This window comes from Microcaecilia unicolor, chromosome 6, assembly GCF_901765095.1.
Source record: "Microcaecilia unicolor chromosome 6, aMicUni1.1, whole genome shotgun sequence".
NCBI lineage: Eukaryota > Metazoa > Chordata > Amphibia > Gymnophiona > Siphonopidae > Microcaecilia > Microcaecilia unicolor.
In genome coordinates, this window is record NC_044036.1 from 176,196,884 (window position 1) to 176,218,557 (window position 21,674).

At 41.8% G+C, this 21,674-nt stretch overlaps 1 protein-coding gene across 8 annotated transcripts in view; it reads left to right on the forward strand.

The window, feature by feature from the left end:
• The window catches only part of PBRM1 (polybromo 1), a 242,852-nt gene that overhangs the window by 36,844 nt on the left and 184,334 nt on the right, over positions 1 to 21,674 (forward strand). For all 8 annotated transcript variants that reach the window (XM_030207669.1, XM_030207663.1, XM_030207664.1 and 5 more), the window contains exons 9-10: positions 4,656 to 4,741; positions 15,287 to 15,378. In XM_030207669.1, the coding sequence (XP_030063529.1) occupies positions 4,656 to 4,741; positions 15,287 to 15,378 (178 nt within the window). The remainder of the gene's footprint in view (positions 1 to 4,655; positions 4,742 to 15,286; positions 15,379 to 21,674) is intronic.

Here is a 21,674-nt window from a genome sequence, read left to right on the forward strand (position 1 = left end):
GGCAACGAGTACATAATAGCCATACTGGGTCAGACCAAAAGTCCATCAAGCCCTGTATCCTGCTTCCAGCAGTGGCCAATCCAGGTCACTGGCAGGAAACCCCAGTTAGTAGTACCATTCCATGCTGCCAATCCCAGGGCAAGCGGTAGCTTCCCCCTTGTCCATCTCAATAACAAACTGTGGACTTTTCCTCCAGGAACTTCACCAAACCTTTTTTAAAACCAGGTACACCAACTGCTGTTACCACATCCTCCGGCAACGAGTTTCAGAGCTTATTTTTTTGAGTGAAAAAATATTTTCTCCTATTTGTTTTAAAAGTATTTCCATGCAAATTCATTGAGTGTCCCTTGGTATTTGTACTTTTTGAATGAGTGAAAAATCGATTTACCTCCACTTGATCCACACCACTCAAAACCTTGTAGACATCAGTCATATTTCTCCTCAGCCATCTCTTTTCCAAGCTGAAGAGCCCTAACCTCTTTAGCTTTCCCTCATATGGGAAGAGTTTCAACCCCATTATCGTTTTGGTCTCTCTTCTTTGAAGCTTTTCTTACTCTGCTATATCTTTTTTGAGATATGGTGACCAGAATTGAACATAATATTCAAGGTGAGGTTGCACCATGGAACAATACAGAGACATTATAATATTTTTGATCTTATTTTGCATCCCTCTCCTATTAATTCCTAGCATCCTGTTTGCTTTTTTGGCCACCACCACACACTGAGCAGAAGATTTCAGCATATTTTTTTACAATGACACCTAGGTCAGGGAAAATTGAAACCTACTGACCCATGAATAGCACTGGTAAATTCCTAAAAGTACACTCAGTATGAATTTTCTCTTTTGACGAAAAACAAGGGAGACTAAGAAAGTAGCTCTTTTTCAGAATTGTGAGTAGACCCCCCCCCCACTTCTCCCCTGTCTATTGGCATCAGATCTTTCTCCTCCAAAAAGGGGAAGATAACCCCCTGCTGCAAAAATTCTGTCTTTAGGGATCTTAAGTACTTCTGAATAAGATTCAAAAGAAAATCAAACAAGATTAGCAAAATTCAAGCAACTGTTGATGTACCAGATTAGTCTTATCTTTGGATCAGGCAGGTTTGTGAAGTTAGCCCTCTGTTGAATAACTTATATTGGCTAAGATTAGAACCTTGAATTCAATTTAAAATAGCCTGTCTGGTCTATAAATGTGTTTATGGTGCTAATTCAGTTATGGTAGGAAACTTGCTTATATTCCCAAGTCATCTAAGGAGTTCTAAAAATCTGTCTCTCAATGTCTCATCTGTAAAATAAAATAAAAAATGCGATTGAAGTCTGTTTGGGAACACTCTTTTGCCTTCCAAGGCACAAAAATATGGAATAGTCTTATCTACAACAGTTTGCTTTACTACTCCTTATAGTTCTTTTTGAAAGGTCGTAAAATCTTTTGTTCACTTCTTAATGTTATATTTTTTGAAAATGACTCTAATATCTCTTTATTAAGATTAGATTATTGATTTTAATGTAATTCTATCCAGTTAGGATCTGTCTTTGCTCTGTGATCCGCTTTGATTCGCATGTTAAAAGCGGAATAGAAATCGCAGAATAGAATAGACATACTTTTGCCCTGAATTGTACTGAATCTTGCTACAGCTTTTTAGATTTCTGGCTCTAAGCCTCTGTGTTCAGATCCTGGGATTGCATTTTAGTGTGTGAATCCAAAGTTAAACAAACTAAGGAAACCATCCCAGGTTCTGTGTGAGCCCTTGGGCTGCTGCAGACAAGTCCTCTGGGGAGGCGCAGAGCAGTGGCGAACCAGGCACTGAATACAAACAAGATACCAGACATGGCAAATAGAGCTCACTCAAGACAAGGTGAAACCCGAGCCTGGCTAAAGCGAAAACCAGGAACGGAACTTAACAAAGGCAGGAACCAGGAACAAAGGAAGGCTACTCATACGGTCCAAACTGGAACCCACCCGTAACAGAGTCCAAGCATACAGACCGCAAGGCCGAACTGGAACCCACTCATTCCAGAGGGAAGGCAAAAGAAACAGAACGGAATCTCTTGAGCAAGTACTACTCAAGCAGTGTACACACACTACAATAAACAGAGCCACAAACAAGGGGTCAAAAGACCCTACATAAAGGCACAAAGAAACTGAAGGGGTAAGGACAACCGACTCACATGGTAGAAACCACAAGTAAAAGATAAGAAAACCACACAGGGAGGCAGCACAGGGCTGTGCTTAGAACCACAGCTATACACGAATAGTCCTAACCAAGTCAAACAGAAATCACACAGAGAGGTAGCTCAGGGCTGAGCTAGTAGTCCCAGCTACACAGAAGAGCAACCCACTCAAACACAAACAGAAACCAAACAGAGAGGACGCTCAGGGCTGTGCTAGTAGACACAGCTAAACGGAAGAACAGCCCACTCATGCCGCACAGAGAGGCCGCTCAGGACTGCGCTAAAAGTCACAGCTAAACGGAAGAGCAACCCACTCAAACTCAAAACAGAAATCTCACAGAGAGGACTCAAACAGAAATCACACAGGGAAAACTCAGGACAAGGCCACACGGCCATAGTAAAGGAACACTCATGGCTGTGCCACGCAGCACTCAAGGGTAAAGGGAAGCCACTCATAAGAATACACGAGGCTGGCCACGCAGCATTCGAGGGTAAAGGGAGGCCACTCATAGGAATACACGAGGCTAGCCATGCAGCACTCAAGGGTAAAGGGAAGCCACTCATAGGAATACACGAGGCTGTGCCACAGAGTCAAATAGCAGACCCTAGAGATACATGGAAAAGCAAACAAACAGTGAAAGCTGCCTTTACATACACAAATGAGATAAGGAGCAATGCTCACAAGAATCAGGAGACAAACACAGCAGACAAAGAGTTAAAGCAGGCTAAAGGGAAGGGCTGCTTCTAATACACAAGTCAGAAAGAAGCAGGGCTTACAAAAGAAGCAGGGCTTACACTGCAGTCAAAGGTTTAAAGCAAACAAAGGGAAAAACAAACAATGTTCTTACCAGAACTCTGCCAGCACCCACAGCCAGGTAGGGAAAGGGAAGGAAGGCAGAGACAGAGCAGTCAGAGCACACACAGCTGCACGGAAGCAAAGTAATCAAGGAAAGCAGCTTGCAACAACCACACAGGGAAACGTAACAGGCTATGCTGGAGAACCGAGTTAACAAGGAAGTAATCTATTCAGGTTCAAACCACACACACAGAAAAACAGAACAGGGCTTTACTTGGGAGCAAAGTTAACGGGCAAGTAATCCATACAGATTCAAACAGCACAACACACACACAGAAACAGAACAGGGTTTTGCTTGGAAGCAAAAATAACAGGCAAATAATCCATACAGGTTCAAACCAAAACTACACACACAGGGCTCAAGGCTGTGCCTAGACGCACAGCTAACAAGACCACCAGCTCCATCAGAATCAAACAAGAAAAGGGAAAAATAGACCTGTTGCAAAGGCAACGCAGGGAATCTCCCTGGGTCCTTATAAAGGAATAGGCTAATGATGTCACAAGTATGAAATGAAGCAGAAGCAGGGAGACCAAAACGAGGCTTGGCTAACAGGAAGAACAACAACAACAAAAGGCAGACTGGAGAGGTCACAGAGCTAGATACAGAGAAACAGTAGGTCTGGACATAAGGACACGGCCAGAACTGTGACTGAAACAAGTCTAAGGTATGTTGGCACTACATAAGTGTTTGCAGATGATTCCATGTATGCTGATCCAGTGTAAGTTAACTTTTAGCAGAGTAAGAGAAAAAATTTGAATCACATTTCTTAAGCTTCACAATCCTTGATGTACCAGCTCAGGAAGTCTATTCCAGGCATATGGTGCAGCAAAATAAAAGGAACGGATTCTGGAGTTAGAAGTGGAGGAGAAGGGTGCAGATATGAGAGATTTACCCAGTGACAGGAGTTTCCGAGGAGAAGTGTATGGAGAGATAAGAGTGGAGAAGTACTGAGGAGCTGCAGAGTGAATGCACTTGTAAATCAATAAGAGGAGTTTGAACTGTATGTGGAAACGGATAGGGAGCCAATGAAGTGATTTGAGGAGAGGGCTAGTATGTGTATCGCAACACTGGTGGAATATAAGTCATGTAGCAAAATTTTGAACAGATTGAAGGGGAGAGAGGTAACAGTGGGAGACCTATGAGAAGCAAGTTGCAATAGTCTAAGCAAGAGGTGATGAGTGCGGATAAAGGTTCTAGTAGTGTGCTGAGAAAGGAAAGGGTGAATTTTGGTGATACAGAGAAAGAAATGACAATGTTTAGCAGTCTGTTGAATATGTGCAGAGAAGGAGAGAGAGGAGTCGAAGATGACACCAAGGTTATGAGCCGATGAGACAGGGAGGATGAGAGTGTTATCCACAGAGATAGAGAATGGGGGAAGAGAAGAGGTTGGTTAGATTAGAGCCAGCCAGCAACACTCAGGTGAATACCAGGTTCTGCTATCGAGGTAAGTGTTTTTGAATATCAGGGCCTATAATGCTGATTATAGGTTTTTAAATTATTTATTACAAGTAAGTATCCTGTGTACGTACGGCTATTTAATGAGTATAAAATTGTATGCAAGAATTGCATTCAGTTAAGAGTTGAGTTCAGAAAACATTTATATAGGACATTTTTATTTTTATTAACAGGATGCAACAACAATTAAAAAACTATTTGCCTTGAAAAAGTCTGAAGTTGATCATTCAGAGTTTGCCAAGTCAAGCCTCCGGATCAGGTATTATGCTTAAAGAAATCTGTGATGTTGCTTATTTTACTTTTTCTTTCTCTGATTATGTAACGTACGTATCTTATATATTCCTGTTGCATGAAGACATGACTAACAATCGGGAGTCACAATCTTTATTGAAGTTGTTAAATTTTGGTCTGCTACACAGAGAGCAGTATAGATGAAATCAAATATATTGAAACAGTGGTCATAGTTCGTATGTTCAACCAAAGGGTGTGAAGGTCAGAATGGGGGGAGGGGAGGCTTCCTTAGCATCCTCACCAGATCAGTCCAGAAATTGGAGTGTTATTTATTTATTTGTTACATTTGTACCCCACATTTTCTCACCTATTTGCAGGCTCAATGTGGCTTACATAGCGCCATGGGACGAAAGCCTCCTCCGGTGAAGAAACAAATATAGAGTGATGTTATTTTAAAGAAAATAGATATGTACAGACACATTAGGGAAACATAAGAGGGAAGTTATATAAAGTTCATTAGTTCAAACAAACTTGAGTTTCTTTGAGTTACTGGATTCAGGTAATTAAGATGGGCCCTTAGGATTTGCCTTTTCGAACAGGTAAGTCTTTAGTGATTTCCGGAAGTTGAGGTGGTCGTACGTAGTTTTCACGGTCCATCAGTGTACAATAAGGTGACTAGACCTGAAAGTTTTGGGGAAAATGATATACGTTAAATAGATTCTCCTGAAATTTGAGACTCTTCCTTTTGTTTGGAACATGCATTTTATGCTAATTGCAGACCAGTTGGAGATAACCTGCTGTTTCTTCCCATTAGGAGAGACAAAATGATGTCTCTTGAACAGATGTTGCTGCCACAAAGGCCCTAGGCATAAAGGATTTCTCTCATTTTGGGACAAATATAAATAGCTGTGTGTTAGAACTGTGTGCTGAGCTTCAGTGCACAGTTACCTAAAGTATATGCTAAAAATATATTTTATTGTGGCATTAAAGAAAAATTAGCAAAAACAGAAAATTGTGTGCACATTGCCGTGTTAACATACTGCAGTTTTCTGCATAAGGCAGGAAGAGGTTGTCAGGTCTAGGGCACCCTCCTCTCCCCACCCCCTTGGCTCCCCACAGCTTTGTGGTCCAGTAATAATTACCTGGTCCTCAGGAAGCATACTGCAGCAGCCTCTTCTGCTATCATCTTGGACTGTGGTGATGCTTGACCCCTCGCAGAACAATGGAACATACCATTAAGGATTAGCCTGCCAAATAATACATCGCGCCTGCTTCCTTACCTAAAGTTGTGTTGGGGAAGTAGTTCAGGGCCCACTTGGGGCACGAGATTTATCTGTGGATGAGAGAGCTTTGATGCCCACTTAGGCCACCAGGGATTTTTTTGGGAAGCTGGGAGGCGCTTGGGCCATCAAGGATTTTATTTTACAAGGGTAATTGGTATGGATAGGCCCACAAATATAGTCAGACAGACTGACCCTCCACAACAGGTATTCACATTTTCATGTGAAATATGCCCAATAATAATCTAATGCTGTCAATTTCATTTAATGTAGAACACTTCTGTTCCAGCCTTTCACTCAATGAAGTGTACAGGGTGAATATCAAAACATAAAACTGACAATTAAACAAATTCCCAATCAAAAACCAATAAAGAAAAATGTATAATAGAAAATAAAAATAAAGTCCTTCACCAACTTCTGCACTCTTGACAGTTGGGAAAAGAAACCATGTTTTCAGATGTCATATAAAGGACAGATAATGTTCTTGTTTCAAAATCTTTGGAAACTTACTCCATAAAAGAGGAACAGCACCACTAAAAGATCAGTCCATTAGAGTCACTTGATTAAAAATAAAGGGACCAAGAATTGCCAAATTTAACACAGCCTGCAGATCTAATAACTGGATGGATATGTGCTAGATTAATTTATCTGCCAAATATTCTGGTTCATTGCCCTGCAAAGCTCAAAATGATAATGTAAAGTATTTTAAAACTACTTCTGCTTCTACAGGAACGAAATGAAGTGCACTCAATAATGGTATAGCTCAGGAGTTCAATTTGTCACTTGAAACCAGCGTCCTAATTTTTTCACAAACAAATATACATTTTCAAAGCACTTAGACTTACAAAGTTCCATAGGTTACTGTGGGGCTCATTTTCAAAAGAGAAAAATGCTCCAAAGCACCATTTGGACAGATTTCTTCTTAAAACATCCAAATCAATATTTTTGAAACCTGTTTTGCAGATGTCTGTCTATGCATTTCATCTGCAGTGCATCCAAATCAGGGTGTTTCGGAGGCGGGCTTAGGGCATGCCTTACACTTGGACGTTTTACAGCCATAATGGAACAAAACCAAAACGTCTAGGACAAAACTTCAACATTTTGGTGTAGACCTGTTTTTCTAACTAATAAGACATAAAAAGGTGCCCTAAGTGACCAGATGACCCCCCCCCCCCCCTTACTCCTCCAGTGGACACTAACCCTACCAAGCCTCCTCCCCCAAAATGTTAATTAAAATAGAACTCACCAGCCTCTATGACAGCCTCAGATGTTATAGCCAGGTCCATTATAGCACCATGCAGATTCAAGGAGTAGTGTAGTGGTGGGTACAGGGCACTTTAGACAGGTGGCCCCAAGCCCATGCTTCTCCTAGCTGTTACATTTATGGTGGAAACTGTGAGCCTTCCAAAACTCACCAGAAACCACTGTACTCACATTTAGGTGCCCCCTTCACCCTTATGGGCAATTTTAGTGTTATACAGTTGGGGTTACTGGGTTTTGGAGGGCTCAGCAGACCAGAAAAGGGAGCAACTGTGAGATATGTACCTAGGAGCATTTAAAAGAAGTCCACGGAACTGTCCATTTCTCTCTTGAGATGTCTGCAGGGCCAATGTGCTAAAAATGCTGGCCCCTTCTATATCCCAGTGGCTTGATTTTGTGCGTTTTTAACTTGTATGCCTTTTTTTTTTTTTGAAAATGGCCTAAAAACACACAAAGCACAAAACTTTGTTCGAAACAGTGTTTTTGAAAAAACAAAGGACTTTTTTTTTTTAATGGTATAATTCCTATTTGGATTTGGTACGTTTAGTGCAAAATGTCCAAAGTCTGACTTAGACGCACTATTGAAAATGCCCCTCCACGTAACTTTGTAAGTCTAAGTGCTTTGAAAATACGCCTCAATGATGAGTTATATATGAATTTAGAGCAGTATTTTTTAATGTGAGGCCTGTGGATCAGTTGTGGCCCCTAAGCACGCCTCCTGTGGCCCCAGTGTTATTTTACTTTGGGCTTCTAATTTGTATTTTTTTCTTTTCTGCTTCTTAGCAGCAGCATTAGTGACCATACCAAAGGCACACAGGGTGGGTCAACAGGCCAGTGTGATCTGGATCACACCAGGAAATTGCCTGGACATATTTTTCCCACAGTCTGGAGTAGCCTGTTTCCCTGCAGGTCTGTCACTCCTCTTCCCCTGGTTTTGTGATGGCTTGTGTCTCTGGGACCTCTACTTTACTCGCTCTCTGTAGGCCTATTCAGCAATAGTGGGATGGATGTCTAGGAAGTACTTTTCTTGTGCCTGGATTACATAAAATCCCAAAAGGATGGTGGTAAAAGGACATCATTTAGCCTAATTTTATTTGGGTAAAATGTAATGTAAAAATGTAGATGATTTGGCCGGGTTATATCCGCTGCCATTAACATGGGGTAGCATCAAATGTTCTGTTTCCCTTGAATTATATTTCATACTATGAATCTTAATGAACTATGCATAATAAATGTGCATTTAGCAGCGATTACATAGTAACATAGTAGATGACGGCAGAAAAAGACCTGCATGGTCCATCCAGTCTGCCCAACAAGACAAACTCATATGTGCTAGTTTTTGTGTATATCTTACCTTGATTTGTAACTGTCATTTTCAGGGCACAGACCGTAGAAGTCTGCCCAGCACTAACCCCACCTCCCAACCACCAGCCCCGCCTCCCACCACCGGCTCTGGCACAGACCGTATAAGTCTGCCCTTCTGTTTTTATCTTTCAAAAGAAGGGATAGTTCTAGACTTAATCTCTGAGTTCTCAGCACCCACCCTTGAAAGTCACATATAGGTTTATTTCTCAGAGTGAACTCTTGGACTAGGGATATACAGATTATAAGGGTGAATGTTCCCTCTAGTCATTCTCAAAAATTGCGGTCCTTGAAGATCAGAATTGAGAATCCGTGCCCTAAAGTTCTGCTTTATTGCAAACTTATCTGATTAAACAGACTCTTCAGTTTCTTTGTGTCACAAAAAGTTTTCTCCTGTTTTGTGTCAGGGGGAGGAAAACGCTTAGTAAATAGAGCCTTACACGTGCCAGTCTTTAGAGTGATTTCTTAATAGTTGCTTTGGAATCAAACTGAAAAGGAAGTATGAATCATCCAAATTACTTGAAAAGCTTTATAAAAGAAGAACACAGAATTTACTTATTTGATTGGGCCCACTTTTTTTTTTCAGTTATAGCTCAAGGGGACTTAAACATTCAGACAAAATATTTATCTGTTGACCACTGAAGCTTTGAATTTCATGATCTTTGATCCAAAATTTCAAATTTTCCCCCAAATAGTATTTTCTGATCCAAAAACAACCTTGTAATGTTAGTTTATTTTTTGAAAATTGAGAAGTGTTTTCAAATTAAAGCTTATGGAATAGAAGTAGTATATATAGATAGATACATTGTGAATCTATAGGTTTATAGAAGTATAAAATTCATTAGGTGCCAGATCTCCTTCTCTAGCTCTTCCATACATACACAGTGACTTGCAAGCTACTGTGAGTGTGTAAAAGAACAATGGGTGTTTTATGCTGTCAGTGTTTTGCTTTGATAAACCCATAATCACTGGCAGCTGCTTTGAACATTGCCCCATTAATGGCTTCTGGAGGGAACATCTGCTAGCTGGCTCCAGGATGAGGAAGCATTCTGGTTATCCACCTATGAAAACCAATCAAATAATTTTCAAACCATCATTATGCTATCTTAAACCTTCATTATCATATATATGGCTTTAGAATTGAATACATCCCATTTTATGTTAGTTTTTAATGTAATTGGTCATTCCAGTGATTTGTTTTTTATTTTATTTTATCTGTAATGTTATTCTTAACGGAAAAATGTTTAAGGACCCATTGCTTTAGGAAATTGATTTTCTGTTTGAACAATTTTATTTATCTTCCAGGATATAAAAACAGAACAATCAATTTTATAGACTTTCTTAATAAATGGTTAATAAAAGAAATACCTCAGAATTTTTATATAGTTTCAAATTGCCGACTTATGTATGCTGAGCATCAACAATTTTTATCGTCTATTGCAGTGATGGACAACTTCACTAACTACCGGGAAGTTCCAGGCATCCTCTCAAAATGATCAGGTTTTTTTTGCTTTGTGATCTCCCATTCCCAGGGTACTTGATGCAAACCTAAGGGCACACTTCGAGAGACTGTAGAATATTAAAAAAAATAGCTGCAGTGTCTGGAGCAAAGATTGTGGGATGGAGGATAGTGATAACTGTAAAGCCTAAAGGGGGGGGGGGGGGGGGGGGGGTCTCTCAGCCTCAAACTCCACATACTGAGTTAGTGGTCAAAACCAGAAAAAATATCTTTCCTGAAGTAAAAATCAAGGCAATGTAAAAATGGTCCAAAGCACAGAATAAACAAAACAAAAAAAAGTATACAGTTTAGATACAGAACAGAAGAAACTATCCATACCCTCTGATTCATATACACCTTCAACCAACAGAAGGAAAATAGGGAATTCTGTTGTTTCCCCTGGGGTCTTCGTCTCCCTGGAATCCTTCTGTGGAACCTCAAGAATCCTTTTCTCTCCTTGATAGATTTTGCACACATCCACTGAAACCCTTCTGGAATTCTTCCAACTTTTAGACAGTGAAAGTAAATGCCTCATTTTCTTAATGAACAGAGAAGCAACTCCTACTTTCTCCTTGAAGCCTGGGCACAGCCTTTGGCTTCCCCTTCAGTTTCTTGAAACCATGGAGAGCTGCAGTGCTTCATTGCTTCCCCAGTTCTTTGGACAATAGCTTCACACCAAATCTCCACCTAGTAACTTTTGTAGTCATAATTTGTAGCATCTGCTTACTTTAATCTGCCTTTAGGGAAAGGTCTTTGATATCATTCAAAATTAGTATCACACTTTGGGAAACATCTGCTTACTATAAAACTCTCTATTTTACTCTGGACACAAATGTCCTTAGAAATTTGAAGGCCTTTATAGCTGTAAAAGATGGTATATTCCACAGTCACCATCACGCCAACTTCAGGAGTAGAGTAGAGCTGTAACTGTGAGCCAAAGAAACTGGACTGGACTTAAAAGATTTTTGACTCATTAAAGCAATGTTTCTTAAACTGGGTTCCTTGAACTCTCTTCAGTGGGGGGCTCCTCAAGAAATTAGATTGTATTATCTGTTTGTATGAACATACATATGTATATAAAAATTAAGGGTTCCTCAGTGTCTTGAAAAAAAAATATTTTAAGGGTTCTGCCATAGTAAAAGGTTTGAGAATCACTGCCTTAAAAAGAGCAATGCCCATATTTGTTTCATTGAAGAAACAAATTCTGGCATGGGGGAGGTCAACTGCAGGTACATTGCAGACTGCAACTTTTTAGAATGCTTCCTTATTAATCCTCTTCCTGAAGGAAATTCCTTATTTTAATTCATAACCAGAATCTTTTGGAGAGGGGAAAAAAAACGTTTCCCTACTCAAATTAAGAATTGTAGCGTAAGAGCCAACTCAAAAAGCGGGAAGGGAGTTTTATTCCAGGTACTTCTAATTCCAAAGGAACCAGGTGGCCTTTGTCCCATCTTGCCCTAGATTCTAGATGATTACCTTATCTATGCTATTGCCTCCATTAGCTAGTTTTCATTATTTTAAATCAAATATCTTGCATAGGCTGTCTGGAACAAAGGACCCATGTTTTAGCTTTTAGGAGCCGTATCATCTCCCTGTGGTATTTTTTGTAACATTCAAAGCCTTCTGTGTTTAATATGTTGGCTCTCTTACTATTAGTTAAACAAGCTTAGCAATGATTAGATGGCAACACCAGTATCTGAGAAGCAAAGCCAGTGCTGGGCAGACTTCTACAGTCTGTGCCCTGATCTTGGATGGGCTGGAATGGGGCTTCAGAAGTTGGAGAACAAAGTCAGTGCTGGATAGACTTCTACGGTTGTGCCCTGAAAATGGCAAGGACAAATCCAGATCAAGTATACATATATAGTATTCTAAAAATTGCTTGTAGCCAGCTAAGAGTCTTTCTATTTTTACTTTTGGAACTTTTCCCCACAATTTGCTGGAGAGTATTTCTAGCCCAGAAATACTTTTGGGTCTCTGCATATAAGTCTAGGGACTATGAGGGCTGTTCCAAAATCTTCAAATACTTCATGGTTATTATTTAGGTATGTTTCAGATTGTTGTCTTGCTGAAATAATCCATCTCATCAGATATAGTTTCTTTACTGACTTTGGGGGAGCCATTAGGAGTGGAGTAGCTGCCTAATGATTAGTGCAGTAGGTTGAGAACCTGGGTTTGAATCCTACCTCAGCCTAATGGTTAGTGTAATGGGTTGAGATCCTGGGGAACCAGGTTAAATTACCACTGCAGCTCCTTGTGACCCTGAGCATAAGTACATAAGTACATAAGTACATAAGTAGTGCCATACTGGGAAAGACCAAAGGTCCATCTAGCCCAGCATCCTGTCACCGACAGTGGCCAATCCAGGTCAAGGGCACCTGGCACGCTCCCCAAACGTAAAAACATTCCAGACAAGTTATACCTAAAAATGCGGAATTTTTCCAAGTCCATTTAATAGCGGTCTATGGACTTGTCCTTTAGGAATCTATCTAACCCCTTTTTAAACTCCGTCAAGCTAACCGCCCGTACCACGTTCTCCGGCAACGAATTCCAGAGTCTAATTACACGTTGGGTGAAGAAAAATTTTCTCCGATTCGTTTTAAATTTACCACACTGTAGCTTCAACTCATGCCCTCTAGTCCTAGTATTTTTGGATAGCGTGAACAGTCGCTTCACATCCACCCGATCCATTCCACTCATTATTTTATACACTTCTATCATATCTCCCCTCAGCCGTCTCTTCTCCAAGCTAAAAAGCCCTAGCCTTCTCAGCCTCTCTTCATAGGAAAGTCGTCCCATCCCCACTATCATTTTCGTCGCCCTTCGCTGTACCTTTTCCAATTCTACTATATGTTTTTTGAGATACGGAGACCAGTACTGAACACAATACTCCAGGTGCGGTCGCACCATGGAGCGATACAACGGCATTATAACATCCGCACACCTGGACTCCATACCCTTCCTAATAACACCCAACATTCTATTCGCTTTCCTAGCCGCAGCAGCACACTGAGCAGAAGGTTTCAGCGTATCATCGACGACGACACCCAGATCCCTTTCTTGATCCGTAACTCCTAACGCGGAACCTTGCAAGACGTAGCTATAATTCGGGTTCCTCTTACCCACATGCATCACTTTGCACTTGTCAACATTGAACTTCATCTGCCACTTGCACGCCCAATCTCCCAGTCTCGCAAGGTCCTCCTGTAATCGTTCACATTCCTCCTGCGACTTGACGACCCTGAATAATTTTGTGTCATCGGCGAATTTAATTACCTCACTAGTTATTCCCATCTCTAGGTCATTTATAAATACATTAAAAAGCAACGGACCCAGCACAGACCCCTGCGGGACCCCACTAACTACCCTCCTCCACTGAGAATACTGGCCAAGCAAACCTACTCTCTGCTTCCTATCTTTCAACCAGTTCTTAATCCATAATAATACCCTACCTCCGATTCCATGACTCTGCAATTTCTTCAGGAGTCTTTCGTGCGGCACTTTGTCAAACGCCTTCTGAAAATCCAGATATACAATATCAACCGGCTCCCCATTGTCCACATGTTTGCTTATCCCCTCAAAAAAATGCATTAGATTGGTGAGGCAAGACTTCCCTTCACTAAATCCGTGCTGACTTTGTCTCATCAGTCCATGTTTTTGTATATGCTCTGCAATTTTATTCTTAATAATAGCCTCCACCATCTTGCCCGGCACCGACGTCACTCACCGGTCTATAATTTCCCGGTTCACCTCTGGAACCCTTCTTAAAAATCGGAGTAACATTGGCTACCCTCCAGTCTTCCGGTACTACACTCGATTTTAGGGACAGATTGCATATTTCTAACAGTAGCTCCGCAAGTTCATTTTTTAGTTCTATTAATACTCTGGGATGAATACCATCAGGTCCCGGTGATTTACTACTCTTCAGCTTGCTGAACTGACCCATTACATCCTCCAAGGTTACAGAGAATTCGTTTAGTTTCTCCGACTCCCCCGCTTCAAATATTCTTTCCGGCACCGGTGTCCCCCCCAAATCCTCCTCGGTGAAGACCGAAGCAAAGAATTCATTTAATTTCTCCGCTACGGCTTTGTCCTCCCTGATCGCCCCTTTAACACCAATTTCGTCACTTAATTCTCCATTGCCCCAGGCACAAATAACCTTAGATTGTGAGCCCATTATGGACAGAAAAGTACCTGCAAAAATAGTATATGTAAACCGCTTTGACTGCATAGCAAGTGTGAAATATACATAAACATTATACCTTATGCTATGAGCCTGCGATGAGTGGGAAAGCGCGGGATACAAATGTAATAAATAAATCTTGTTGGGCAGACTGGATGGACCACACAGGTCTTTATCTGCCATCATCTACTATGTTACTATGTTGGTTCAACTTTACTATCAAAATGATCTTGTTTCTCTTTTTTTTTTTTTGTGATTTATTTTTGGTGCTGATAAAAAAAATAATGTAATTTTTTAGAAAGATTAGAAAGGGCTGTTGAGCAGCCTTTAATTTTTTTCCCCTATCATCAAATTATACCATTAAACCTGTAGTTATGAAGGATAATACATGACTAGTGAACTAGTGACTCTCTTATTTATTTATTTGTTTGTTTGTTGCATTTGTATCCCACATTTTCCCACCTATTTGCAGGCTCAAATGTGGTTTACATTATGCCGTGATGGCGATCGCCATTTCCGGATTGAGAAATACAAAGTGGTATTGCATTAAGGTTCATAAATGATAAAATAGATTACAGGGTGGTATTGCGTTAGAGTTCATAAATGGTAGAGTAAATTATAGAGTAGGTTAGACATTTAGATGTAAGAGCTCATAAGTGGTAGTGCTTAGGATGGATCTTTGTGGTATGCTTTTTTGAACAGGTTGGTTTTCAGTGATTTTTGGAAGATTGTTAGGTCGTGCATTGATTTTATGGCATTTGGTAGTGCGTTCCATAGTTTCACGCTTATGTATGAGAAGCTAGATGCATAAGTTGATTTATATTTAAGTCCTTTGCAGCTGGGGTAGTGAAGATTCAAGAATGTGCGTATTGACCTTTTTGTGTTCCTGGTTGGCAAGTCTATAAGGTCTGATATATAGACCAGGGCCTCACAGTGAACAATTTTATGGACCAGGGTGCAGACTTTGAACGCAGTTTTGCTTTTTATTTGTAGGAAAAAAAGATCAGCCCAAGGAGATCGCTTATCTGCCATCACAATGGCACTACAGTATGGTTCTGAAAGCGAAGAGGATGGCAGTCTAGCAGGTAGGAACTAAAGCTCACATGATTCAAATTTCTATTTAGCTCTCAATTTCACCAGAATATGCAAAATTATAGGGATAGGATGCTAATTAGTTTTCAAGCTATATTTTTGATACTTTTATTGCAGTGTGGTTAAGACATTTTTATGATACTGCATTTTATCCAAAGCTCTCACAAAGAGAACCAATATCAGCATAATACTGTTCACAATAGAAAGTAGCAAGATGAGTCATGCATTCTGGTGATGAATCTAGTGAGAAATTAACTGTGTATTTTTTTTTCTAATTGAAAAATTGAAAAAAAATAACTGAAAGTAGTAAATAATTCCATAAGTACAACATGCGCAGGTAAAATTTGGGAGTATCTGCTTAGGATGTGGGTGGAAGAGCAGAGCAAATAACACACACAGCGGGATTTAAGAGGACAAGAGAAAACATTCGTGCAGGAACAGCTAATGAAGGTGCAGAAACATAGCTTCCTGCAATGTCTGCTGGGGTAACATCATGCTCATATGTATTGTGTCCTAGTGGAAGGATTTGTATGCAGGTTTTTGAAAGATTGTCTAATGGCTACATTCTAACTTGAAGGCTAGAAGGAAAAAAAAATAGGAAAATTGAATGGGTTGGAAATTGCAGAAATCAAAATAAGATGAAAAGATATAGGTAAAAAATTTTTTAGAGAAAAATGGACGATTTAGAAGGGGTGATGATATAGGTGGTGGTAAGTTTTAATAAAAGAAGTGATGATGACACGACATTCTTATCTTTTCTGTACAAGTTCTAGAACTGTGGAATAGACTATGTTCCTCCCTCCAGAATTTAAGTCGGAGCTTAAGACTTCTTTTTTTCCAACGCCTATGGCTAATACTTGTCCTGCTATAGGTACACTGAACAGCAAGCCTGACTCGCACGTTGTCTCTCCTAATTTGTAATGCACCCCCCCCCCCCCCGCTTTCCTATCAATTGTAGTTTGACCCCCCTCTCTCTGTCCACCCCATCCCCCACTATTCGACAACTCACCCCAGTCTCTTACTTTCTTTTGATTGTAACATGAAAGCTGCCCAGATAATGTGTTTGATGGGTGGGGTAAAAGCCCCGAATAAACTTTGAACTTGGATCTACAATGAGAGGTGGTACCTGTCTAGAGAATTTGCCAAGTGGAGGGAAAATATATGACCATCTCTGAGGAAAAAATGAATAAAGTCGCAGATCCAAAATGTTGAGAGTGGCCGATTTTCACATCATCGGTCCACAATGTCAAAATTGAGTTAATGAGTTCCGTTCAGGGGCCCTTTTACTACAGTGCTAAAAGTTGGTCTGTGCTTTTAGCGCAGCTGTAAAATGGCCGATTTTTCATTTCCTCAATAGCCGCATGCTAATTTCCTAATTAGCACATGGCCATTAGCGCATGAGCCCTTACTTATACCTAGTTAGGCGGAAAGGGTTCACACACTAGCCATGCGCTAATCAGTAGACGCTGGACGTACCTACTCTCCACTCTCCAAACATGCTCCCAGCGCTAAAAAATAAAAAGTGGGTTTTTTTGCGCATGGGAAGCATGCATAGAAGTCAATACTATTGCGGAATGCTTGAGTGCGTCCTGCTGTAGTACATTTTCCCATGTGGTAAGCACGTGTTGGTGCTTACCGCTGCTTAGTAAAAGGACTCCTACGTTTTTGATCTAATCTTTAATTTTCTAACCTCTTGTTGTACAACAAATTGCTCTAATAGAATTTATTAAAACTTCATTTTTTGTTTCTGGTAACTTTAGTCTTGTTTTCTCAAAGATGGTCACATGTAATGGTTATTTAGCCACTTCTGGATGAAAATTGGGAGCCAGATTCTAGAGGTCTGTGTTTGGAGTTCGGATGCATACGATAACGAAAATACAGCAAGCAGGCCAGTATGATCTCATAATTTGCTCCAGTTTTTGCACTGTTCTTGGAACAATTCTGCAGGATGGAGCAAAACTAGATTTTATGATATAAGAGATGATATTAGTCTGTATACAGTGGGACACATTCTTATCTTGCAATAATTACCATCTCAGATATGTCACAAAGAAGACTTAGATCAAATGAGGATCTGAGTAGTTTGCTGTAGAACTGAGGGAGGAGAATGCAGCAGATAGGTGGCATACAGAGCTGGAATCTTATGTATATTCTCTGTTGACAAGCAGGACGAATCAGCCACATAGGTAGGTAATGTCATCCAGTGACCCTAGGATAGAGGTCAGAAGGTGCTAGAAAAACTGAGCATAGATGCTGTCATATACTTATCTCAGTTTGTTCTTATCTGTTCTGCCAAACAGATGTGTCTTGTGACTCTTTCTGCACATATTAATTTTTTTTTATTCATATACCTTACAAGAAAAGGGAAAAAAGCCAAAAATAAGCTCCCTTCTTCATTTCAGACTTTTTCTGTTCTCAGTCATTGAGTTTAATCTGACAGTGGCGCTCTTTAGCACATTTAAGAAGAAGCCAGGCTTCAAGAGGTGTCCTACATCTGGCAGGAAATTGGACCTCAAGGACAGACATGATAACTGGTTACTGTGCCTTAATCCAGGTCACACTGAAGATAGCTAATACAGTTGTGGCAAAATGTAATTGAATCCTTGACACTGAGCATCGCCTTCAGTAGAATAGGGTGTATTCCTGCCCATAAAGGGCCAGATTCTTTAAATGGTGCTGAAATTTGGTGCTCAATGTTATTCTATATAAAGGGTGCTTCAGGATGAGCACTCTTTTTGTAGAATAGCATTGAGCACGAGGACTTAAACCAGATGAAACCTGGTATAAATCCTGGCAAGCAAATTGGGTGCAGATCCTTCTACTCAGTAACACTGAGAGGGAAGGGAAGGATGGAGGCGAGACTACTACGTAGTACCTCATTTGCATACGGTTACAAACCCAGCCAGCCAACCATCCATCCAGGAACACAGATTGATGAATTATTATATAGGAGATTCCTTACAGCCTCAAGCTGATCCCCAAAGTCCAGTATGCTGTTTAAGTAACTGAGAATGAGGTTCAGAGGTAAACCTGCAAAGCCACATCTTGAGGCTTGTCTTAAAGTGGGTATATGGCATTGCATTTCATAGGCTGGATGCTGTAATGTGAACGGTGGTTTGTCAGATAGCTTACAGTCTGACAGATTGGTTTGGTTATGATCTAAGCAATTGGGAAGGAATATTAGATGATCATCTGCCACTGGCAAAAAGGCAGTGAAATCATTTTCTCAATGTTTTACTCCTAATATAGTTGTTACAGAGACACATGAACCATCAGTAGTACAAGCAGCAGGATTTTTGCCTTTAATTTATTTTAATAATCGATGAATCTGTCGTGTAGACTATAGTAGTATAAGATCAAAGGCGGAGGCTAAATGTCTACATGTAATGACAATATTTGCCCAGCACCATCAATTTTCAGTGAGGCGTCGAGCGGGTCTCCACCTGTCTCGAGGCCCCCTGTTTTGCAGGCCCCCTGGGACCGACCGTCGGACCCGGCCCTGAGGAGACGCGAGGATTCCACGTACTCATCGGTACCGAGGAGTCTCGATGACTGGTGTTGAGCGAAGGCGAAGAAGCACCGTCATCGTTCTCCTTCGACACACGGTACCGGGAGCTCCGGGGCGTCGAGAGAGTCGGCTCCAAGAGGATCACTCCCCCTCGATACAGGAGGTGCCGATGCGTCGGACTCCTAGCAGCCCGGTGCCTCCACAGATTCTGACACCGCCTGTTCCATCGACCCTGCAGCCTTCTCCGATGGTGGCTCTCGATGGGTGCATCCAGGCCTTGTTTCCAGAACTTCTGGAAGGATTGCTGCGCCAGTCAGCTTCGGTGTCGGGGGTGCTTGCGCATTCTGTACTGTCCCTGCGGTGAGGTCCCCGACTGCGGTGCTGCCTGCCACCCAGGCCGACTCCCCTTCGATGTTGGTGGAGGGAGCTTCGCCGCAGTCTGACCGGGTGTCGGCCTCTCAACATCGCCATAGAGGACATTGTTCCTCGGCTTCGAGGCAGGTTCAGTGTCGAAGCACCTTAACACAGGCTTTATCCGATACTGAGCAGGAGCACTCATGGGAGTCAGAGGAAGATCCCAGGTATTTTTCTTCTGACGAGTCCTTTGGGATTCCCTCTGATCCTTCCTCTCCGCCAGAAAGGAGACTATCTCCACCGGAGAGTCTGTCCTTTTCCTCTTTTGTCCGGGAAATGGCTACGGCTATTCCCTTCCCTGTGGAGGTTGAGGATGAGCCCAGGGCTGAGATGCTCGTGGTCCTGGATGATTATTCTCCACCTAAAGAGGCTGTGACAGTTCTTCTGCATAAGGTACTGAAGGAAGTCCTTATGCGAAACTGGTCGGCTCCTCTGTCTGGCCCTGTGATTCCGAAGAAAGCTGAATCCCAGTATCGGATCCACAGTGAACCTGGATTGATGAGGTCCCAGTTACCCCACAATTCCATGGTGGTGGTCTCCGCCCTCAAGAGAGCCAGGAGTACTAGAGACTTTGTTTCGGCGCCCCCAGGCAGAGAAGCTAGAACTCTTGATTCTTTTGGAAGGCGGACGTATCAGGACGCTATGCTCGTTGCCAAAATTCAGTCTTACCAGCTCTTCACGAGTGTACACTTGCGGGACTCGATACGGCAACTGTCGAGCTTGGTTGATGCACTCCCTACTGAGCTGGCCAAGCCTTTTCGCCAGGTGATTAGGCAGCAGAAGGCGTGTCGAAAGTTCCTGGCCAGGGGCACGTTTGACACTTTTGATGTAATATCCATGATTGCTGCTCAGGGTATAGTGATGCGCAGACTCTCATGGCTGCGTGTCTCTGACTTGGATCATTCGGTCCAGCAGCGAATGGTGGATTTTCCTTGCTTGGGGGGGGGGGGGGGGGGGGGGCAACCTTTTTGGTGAAAAAGTAGAGGATCTTGTTGATCAGATCAAGAAGCATAATGATGCTATGGATTCTCTCTCCCACCGGGCGCCTTCTGCTACTTCCTCCTCATCTAGGAGGTATTTTGGGGGGGAAGAGGAGTGCTCCCTATTCCTATCCTAGGCGTAGGTACACTCCTGCTTCTCGGCAGCCTGCCCAGGCTCAGCCCCAGCGCGTTCGTTCTCGTCAACAGCTTGCATCTAAGGCCCATACTGCTCCCCAGCAAAAGCAAGGGACGAGCTTTTGACTGGCTGCAGTTAAGCATAGCCTCAATAAAAGTGTCCGTACCGGCTGACTTACCGATTGGAGGGAGGTTGATATTTTTTCACCAAAGGTGGCCTCTTATAACCTCCGACAGGTGGGTTCTTCAAATAGTCCAGTTAGGATACACCCTCAATCTGAAATCCAAACCTCCAAATTGCCCACCAGGAGCTCATTTTTACAGCTCCCAGCACAAGCAGGTACTTGCAGAGGAACTCTCCGCCCTTCTAAAGGCCGGTGCGGTCGAACCCGTTCCACCAGGGAAAGAAGGGCTGGGATTCTATTCCAGGTACTTCCTTGTGCAACAGAAAACGGGGGATGCGTCCCATCCTAGACCTAAGGGCCCTGAACAAATTTCTAGTCCGAGAAAAGTTCAGGATGGTTTCCTTGGGCACCCTTCTTCCCATGATTCAAGAAAACGATTGGCTATGCTCCCTGGACTTAAAGGATGCTTACACACACATCTCAATACTCCCAGCTCACAGGAAGTATCTTCAATATTGCTTAGAAGAATATTGCCCACTCTATCTCTTGAATGAGTCCTTGAGGTTTTATATTTATCAATGACAGATTTTATTCTTGCTCACATCAGACTAAAGATCAGGATAAATCCTTGCCTCAATTTTAGAGTCAATTTCAAATCCTCAGTTTCATGTTGCACTGCCCCCAATGTGCAGCCAAGGGGACATTTACCATAGCGGTCCTGGAAGAAATAGTCTTAATATATATAGAAATATATATATATATACACAGTGGAATCCGCTTAAGTGCAAGGGTCTGGGACCAAAGAAATATATGCAGCTAACCAGAGCGTTCACTTAATCGTTATGACCCAAAGAAGCTTGACATCTGATAGACATATGTACAGTACTGTTTATTATTATATGTACAGTATACAGTCTCCGTTAACTGACATTAGGCTTACTTGAAGTAATCAGTTATAGTCCTCTGTACAATCTTGGGTCTGTGAGTTCCATAGACTACGTCTGCCAGACGGTAAAAACTGTTATAGCACTGACATCCGGTGTTGAGACTCTCCAGCGCTCTTGCAAAAGTGACAGGAGGAGGTTGTTGAATTTCGTCAGCATGTGCCTCGCTGCTCATTTCTTCAT